Raw genomic sequence first — 7,991 nt, 5'->3', positions numbered from 1 at the left:
CAGCCCGTCGGCCCGGGTCCCGCCGATTCCAGCTGCGTCCCGCCCTTGCCGCCCATCCATCTGCCACCCCGCGCCCCTGCTTTGGTCCCCGAGGTGGGATTCAGTGGGGAGCGGAGCGACGGACGTCCTGGAAGGAGAAAGGAGGAGGTGGAAGCCGAGGCAAGGGGGTCGGGGGCAGAGGGAAAAGGAGCGGGGAGGGTGAGCACGTCTTGGGGACCAGGGGCTGGGGATCCCAGGGGAAAGAATAAGGAATTGCCGAGAGAGGGTAAATTTAGCTTAACCGAGGAGGGGAGGACCCGAGTAATCAAAGGGATAATACTGGGTTTGCTGGAGGGCAAGTAAGAGAAAGTCCCGTCCAGGGTTAACCGCTTAATATTTCGGTATTCGTTGCTGTCGATTTTCCGAAACCATTGTACACAGCGATGCCTCTACCCCGCCGGGAACACGGTTCACCTCGTCCAGCGCATCTCTCTCACCCTTTCATCGAGTCTGGGGAGATCTGGTTCCTGACGGCAGGAGTCAGCACCTTCAGGCTTGCCTCCTTCTGCCTGGTTTTTGTTTGATTTGGTTTGGTCTTGAGGGGACAAAATTCTGCCAAACCACTCTGCCATCAGCAAATAGGTCAGGGTTGAAGCATCATTTGGGAGTTAGATTTTAATTTGATATCCTCGTTTCCTGCTCTTTCAAGTTCTGGCCATAGTCATGTTTATCAAAAAGTGTTTTTGTCTCTACCTTTGACCACATCACTCCTGTCTTCAGAATGCTAATTACTCCGTGTGGCAACTGCAAATTACCTTCTTTATTTATTCATTTATTTATATTCTGTCATGTTTCAAAAAAGTTCTAAGGTGGCTTATAAAATACAAATAATACAAAATATAAAAATAAGATATCAGATTTAAAAAATATGGGTAAGAAGAATACTACAAATATGTACTATTTACTTTGGATTTGGAGGCTCCACACAAGCTGCTTATATTAATTCTCTCTCTTCGAGTCATGTTTCAGCCTGTTTTTTCCTGCTCCTATTTTCTCTTGCCATTCCTTTCCCCATAACTTTTCCAGAGTTGCCACCATGCATCAAAACTGTGCTCTCCCAAAGATTCGGGCATATCTGACTAATTCTGGAAAGCAACCTTCCACCGGATCTGTTTACCAGGGAGTTCAGGGAGTTGCTTGAGAAGGGACTCATCCCAAGCAGAGAGGGGACTGAAGTCTACAGGTTTAGTCAATGACAACAGACCACCATCAGAGTAGAGCAATGTTGAAACCTTGGGATAAGACAAGAAATAAAAGAGCCTGTGAAGCCTTTAAAGAACTGAGGCATTGAGAGTATGAACTACCAGCTGCCACAGGGCTCCCTGGGCAGACATCAACTTCAGCAAACTAAGAATCACATCCTTAGAACTGCATTTATACAAGCACAGGGGCATGGCTACTGCTGTTGCTCTGGCCAGGAAGACAAAGGGAATGTGGAGAGAGAGGAACAAAATGGTGGACATGGAGGCCAAGAAGAGTGGGTCTTGGTACCATGTGAGGCACAGGCATTTCAGGGGAGTTATATTACTGCAGCATGATCAAAGGCAAACTTCCTGTTTTGTGACCCCACTTTTATCCCTAGCATAGAGGAGCCTGGAATACATGGTTACATCTGCTTCCTGGGGTTTGTTATATAAATCCCAAATTCACATCTGGAATCTGACCCCTGTTTACTGTTCTAGCTTTACCTTCCATCGCTGCCATGTCACTCACCCACTTCCAACCGGACACATAAAAGCTGCCTCTAGAATCCTCAAAAGAGAGCCCTGCTGTTTCCCATCACTGTGCCTTTTCAGATTGCTCACACTCTGCCACACTTGCCTTCTCTTCCCTCCATTCTTCGAAGTATTTTCTGATCCTTCTTCCCACATGTCCGTCAGATTGCATTGACCCCTCCACAGTGGTACCCATGCCCATGGAATGTTCTGTCCAGACCTCATGATGGCACCCCTAACATTTCAGTGTCCGTCCATATGCTTGTTTTCCTCCAGGAACCTTTTAAGTCAGGAACAGATTCTGGTTCCTTGTTCTAGCACATTGCCTAGAATATGGATGAACATGCAATAGTGCTTAATAAATACTTGTAGGAAGAATAAACAGATGCATTTTCAGATCCTCCCGGAAGCATCCTCTTAACAAAGATGGGCTGTGGAGGGAAAGCTTGGCCCCCAGATATGATTGAATGTTCTGCTCTGCCCTGGTACTGAGGCAAAAATAGAAAAGGAGACCGTATATGAATACACAAAAGAGAAAGTCTTAAATGGTCTTTATTCTTTCATAAAGTCAGAATGTTCAGGGTGAAGTTATTGCCCTTTGCTTGTCTGTAACTGGCGTTGCATCCAAAACACCTGAGTGCTTAAGAACTATTTTTTGTTTGTTTGTTTGTTTTTTTTGTTTTTTTTTTTTGCGGTACACGGGCCTCTCACTGTCGTGGCCTCCCCCGCCGCGTACGGACGGGACGCGCAGGCCCAGTGGCCATGGCCCACGGGCCCAGCCGCTCCGCGGCATATGGGATCCTCCCGGAGCGGGGCACGAACCAGTGTCCCCTGCATCGGCAGGCGGACTCTCAACCACTGCACCACCAGGGAAGCCCCTTAAGAACTATTAAAACTAATTTAATCGTGTTGAGATTAGGTCAACAAACAGAACACCATTAGCATAATTCATCCTCAAGAGACCCATTCTGCCTTGGCTTGAATTACCCCAGTAAATGAGGACAAAAGAGACAATTTTATCTAAGTGTGCTTTATAAACTGCCTGAGTTCCCGAGATCAATACCATCTCCCCGCTCAGTTGCATAAAGTCACAGTTTCCCAGCTGGGAAATTAATTACTGTACAACTGCTCGTCTTAAATCTGTAAGGAAAGCAGGAAGAAATCACAGGTCCATTAAAAACTCAGGGTACAGAGCCGAGAAGAGAATGAAATCAGTGGCAAGAGCTTTCAAATTTACTTTCTTAACTATTGTTTTTGTAAAAATGATAGTTGCTCCTTATTTAAAGCAAAAGGTCAGGAAATGCAAAAAATATGAATAAGAAAGTAAACTGAAAAAATCACCTGAAATCCCACCATCCAAAAATAACACTTGTATGAATTCCGAGAACATCATTCCAGAACCTAGTGCCATTAAAACCTTGAAGGAAGAGCCTGTTGAATAAGAATTTGCAAAGAAACAGGCGAATTACTTTTGTAAAACTCCTCTTGAAATAAACAGGGTGACTCTAAACCTGGTGGTTACAATCACATTTTTTAGGTTTCTTCTCTACACATGTATCTAAAAAAGAAACAAAATACAAAACTAGAGATTCAGTGAGGTCCTTCTTGAGTTCAGAACATTCAACCAAATTACTCATTCTTTAAAAATGAATCATTTTTTCACACTTTTCAATCAGGAATTCTAAATGTGATGTGTATTTTGAATCCTTACCCATTCTGATACACAGCTTGCCATCAGCCAGCGTGTCTGCATCCATGCTGGGCTTCCTTACCTTGGAACCCTCGCTGCTGTGGAAGGTTTATTTATATTTCCACGTTTGTCAACTGCAAGGGCGGAGGAGGATGGAAAAAAAGAAAGCTCAAGAGACCCTAACAAGCCAATGCAAAGTCCTTGGTATGAACCAGGATTATCTGAAATAGGTTATTTCTTACTTAAGTATGGGAGTATAATTTCCCGTCTACTTGTACCTAAGGTGCAACAATAAAACTAAATATTTATAAAGTTCCTGTCTTCTAGGGAGCTCAAAGAAAAATATTTATATAAGTGATCTCAGCAGTTCTCCAGCATTCAAAGAGGGAAGCTGAAGCATTTCTCATTTCATCTGTTAACTAAGCCTCTTGTATGGATAGGCTTAGTTAGTAGACGAAAGTTGGCCACTGGTTCAAGTTAATACTGTGAGTCAGTGGCAGAAAAGCCAAAAATAGAACTTTGGTTTCTTTCTTTTTTTTTTTTTTTTTTTTTTTTTTTTTTTTTTTTTTTTTTTTTTTTGACTACATACTTTCCTTAGCTCTCACCTCATATCCACTAAAACAAAAAAAGTAATTTTTAAAGCTACCAGGTCATCATCATGAAACTTTCAGCTGGGCTGTTATTTTTCACACGAGCCAGATGCCGTGATCCGCTATTAGCCCAATATTATACTCCTTATTTTAATAATGGATGATACCAATGATGATGGTGGCACGGACGAAGAAGTGCATTTATTTTTATTATTAAAAAACTGAAATGGGCTTAACTGAGTTCTTGAGGTTACTTTGAAAATATGTGCTAGTTGGCCTTGAAAATCCCTCCATATGAAGATAACAACAAGCAAACCACTTTCTCTGTGCAAAACCTGCACTTCGGTGTTATCTATAAACCACGCTCTGTAATCAAACTGTTTCAACTAGAAAAAGTAATAAAATTTTCTTAGAGGAAAAAAATAATAACACTGTTTTTTTTTTTTTTTTATCACTAGTGACCATCTGTTAGAATTTCCATTTACAAGTAACTATGATGTGTATCAATACCGTGGTAGGGAAGAAATTGATTTATACCAGCACTCAGCCTATAGCATTGTAAAGCCTTTTTAAAACGTTGTTTGGGCGTTGATGAGAGCAATAGACCCAGGAATTGTGCTCTTTATCAGAGTGATCTTTAGATGAAGAAAAATAACCATGTTCTCTAAATTTAGTTTCTATGGCAGTGAAGCAACTGAAGCTGTCAGTGATTATGGGAGGAGAAATGAGGGGTGATAAAATGTGCTGAGTTAGTCCTAGGAATATCCTAGGACTTGCCTTGAAAGGAACCTCAAGGACCCTGCAGTCCATACTCTCATCTTGCAGCCAAAGCTAGCAAGTCCTAGAGAGAAGTGAATTGTTATTCAAAGTTACATTTTTTTAAATAGATACAAGCAGGAAAGGTGGTTGCCTGACAAAATTAACAATGTTTGGCTCTTCCCACATCCTGCTCTTAACAGTTATTCTTTTGGATGTCTCATGCCCACCACTGGTATTGGTTTACCAAATTTTAACTTCTGTGAACATGTTGGGAGAAAGAAGTCATTGTGAGTACAGTAATATTCTCCTTAGATATTACCCTTCTGGTTGTACAGTAGATTTGGTATTTTAAATGCTTGTGCTTCTATGGGTTTATGCTTCTATAACCATCAATTTCAAGAAAAGTCTACGTACTTAGTCGAAATGAGCAACCAGCATCAAGTTCAAAAACTGAATATGAATGAGATGATTCAGTACTACTTGATTCCAAAACTCCATATGAGGTTTTTGGAAAAAATTAAAGAAATCTATACTAGAATTAAAAAACATTAGGACTAGAAATATAAAAATGTAATTATTAAAAAACATATTGGGGGACTTCCCTGGTGGTCCAGTGGTAAAGAATCCACCTTCCAATGCAGGGGACTCGGGTTCCATCCCTGGTAGGGGAACTAAGATCCCAAGCCCCGCACCACAACTACTGAGCTCACGTGCCCTGGAGCCCGCAAGCCACAGCTAAAGAGAAGCCTGGGTGCCACCGCAACGAAAGATCCTGCATGCCTCAATGAAGACCCCGCGTGCTGCAAATAAGACCCAAAGCAGCCTAAAACACAATAAATAAAAAAATAATGAAAGTCATTACAATCATTACTAAGCATAATAAATAATGAAAAGAGGTTCCCTTAAATGCAAAACTGGAATAATTAGCAATTATTTTTCCATGTGGAAACTGGCAAATATAAGACATAGTCTGGGAATGAGTGTTAAACTAGGTTTTGAAGCTCTCTAATCAATTCTTGAATAAAAAAGGAAAAATGTGTGTGTTTATTTCCTATGCTGCAAGATTTTATTTCTTTTCATTTTTAAATCTAAGCTCTAGTCTCAGTTCTTTGGAAATTTCCACATTTAAATATCCAAATTAGAAGTTAAAGAAATTAAAGATTAATTAACTTAGAAATTAAAGATTAATCGACTTAGCCTTACATAAACACAATTTGGTCTTCAAAAGGCAGCTTTTTTTTCTTTAGGTAATTAAACAAATAAAACAAATAATCAGGTTGACTGTCACTGTTAATTGACTAGATAACTGCTGGTCAATCACCTCACTTACAGCAGAGTTTGCCCAAAAAGAGTTTATCAAAACCCCAGGCCATTACAAAATTAGCCTTAGGAGTAAAACCATTAATAATAATGAGAACACAGGAGCATGACCAGAGGGTAATTTCTAGGGAGCCCTACACTTGAGGTGAATTTCCCTGTATTCACGACCTCTTCATCTCTACTCTTCACCTTCCCATGTGTTTATGGAAGTTAATATTTGGTAAAACTAATGCCAACAGTGAGCTTGAGACACCAAAAGAATAAAGAATAACTGTTAAAATGAGGCTATGGGGAGAGCCAAGTATTGATAGCCTTAGAAGTAAAATCATGATAATGATAACGATCATCACAATAATACCAATACGTTTATTAAAGTGACGCAGGCGTGTTACATGAATGTCACATTTAATCTTTAGAGTAACTTTATGAAGTCAGTGTTCTTTTTCTCCCTATTTGAAGGAAACTGGGGGAAAAACGTTTTTCAACTTCTATAAAAGCAAAGACAACAGGATCTTCTCTCAACTGTAAAGGAAGAAATTTCTTATAATATTAAATATTTATTAATAACCATAAACTGTTACATGTCTTAGAAACTTCTTTACACCTCTTTGTTTTTCTGGGGAAACCATAAACACAGTCCCCCAAATGCTACAAATTATGCAGTCAAGTTTCCCACACTTGGGGAAATCGCATGGGTCAACACATCCAAAGGGCAATGGATAAACCTCCCCCTGGGAAAACTACCTTCGAGATCATGGTACCTCCCCTGCCAGGTATGTATTTTTTTTACATCTCTTATCAAACAACTCTACTGGTAGTACTTTTATTGAATATAAATAAAATAAACAAAAACCCACAGGAAATCAATTTCCTACAAATATTTGGAGCTTTTCTTGACACAAGTTTCTAAAACTGTATGTGGTTACTGAGTTCCTTGAGGAGTGTCTATATACTAAGATTGGTTCAATGGCAATGGAACATATAAAAATTTAATGTTAAAAAGTCACGGTGAGGGTGAAGAGGGGAAGTGAAATTCTGAATGAAATTGAAGAAAGTAAGTCATCTTTTTAAAATAGTATTTCTCTTTTATACTCTCTCCTCTCTCTCTCTCCACACGTACACTCAGACACAACTTAAAGTCGCTCAGTTAATCTTGTTAGGCAGAATGGTAATTGTCAATCCATTTTTTCCTCCACTTTTCAGATGTTAGGAGAGGAAAACTAAACATGTTGAAAATTTAAACTTCATGTGATATAAAATGAGAGTTGGTGTCTTGTAAGGAATAACTTAGAAAAAAATGAGTAATCTGCTCTCTTCCTCAAGTATATAATCAGTGTTTAGAATTCACAGCAGCAAAAAGTTATAGAGAAAATTGCCATGATCACATTTTGTTTTTCAAATTGTAGGTTAATTCTATGACCCCTAGTGACATTAGGGAGTGAAGGCTTTTAGGTAATTTAGACCATGATACAAACTAACCAGTTAGTGGGTGTAAAATAGTTTGAAAACCTAATTTTAAAAAGAAAATTTATTTTCTTTTTAAAGAAGAACTGACAAATAATGTTTTATTATTGCTACTTATACTGCAGGACTGTTAAGTCAGGGGGAAAAAACCTAAGGGAGTTTTTAAAAAATCATGATTTGGGATATAAACCAGAGAAATCAAAGTGTCATTTCTATACCTCCAATATTGTTAAAAATCTTTTTTGACTAGCATAACCAATGTTTTGATTTGAAAATATTTTTAAAACATACCTTTGTAAGGTAGGTTTATTTGTGTGAAGAATATTTAGGAGGCCTAAATATTCCCGGAAAGGGGTTTAACCTGACCTGTGGGATCAATTTGATCCGCCTCCTACAGAGAAGAGGCCAAATATC

The 7,991-nt window shown here is 39.3% G+C and overlaps 1 protein-coding gene and 1 non-coding gene across 2 annotated transcripts in view; both read right to left on the bottom strand.

The window, feature by feature from the left end:
* Nucleotides 1-1,910, bottom strand: part of MOXD1 (monooxygenase DBH like 1) — an 83,242-nt gene extending 81,332 nt beyond the window's left edge. The window contains exon 1 of the mRNA XM_024759011.1: nt 1,753-1,910. Within this exon, the coding sequence (XP_024614779.1) occupies nt 1,753-1,910 (158 nt within the window). The remainder of the gene's footprint in view (nt 1-1,752) is intronic.
* Nucleotides 1,911-6,729: 4,819 nt separating this feature from the next.
* LOC112409185 (U1 spliceosomal RNA) lies at nt 6,730-6,894 on the bottom strand. Its single transcript, XR_003005116.1, has one exon. It is a non-coding gene; the product is annotated as a U1 spliceosomal RNA (small nuclear RNA).
* Between the last annotated feature and the right edge of the window lie 1,097 nt (nt 6,895-7,991).

The sequence above is a fragment of the Neophocaena asiaeorientalis genome, unplaced genomic scaffold (assembly GCF_003031525.2).
Source record: "Neophocaena asiaeorientalis asiaeorientalis breed wild unplaced genomic scaffold, Neophocaena_asiaeorientalis_V1.1 scaffold5, whole genome shotgun sequence".
Classification (NCBI taxonomy): domain Eukaryota; kingdom Metazoa; phylum Chordata; class Mammalia; order Artiodactyla; family Phocoenidae; genus Neophocaena; species Neophocaena asiaeorientalis.
This window is presented reverse-complemented; position numbering and strand designations above follow the sequence as displayed.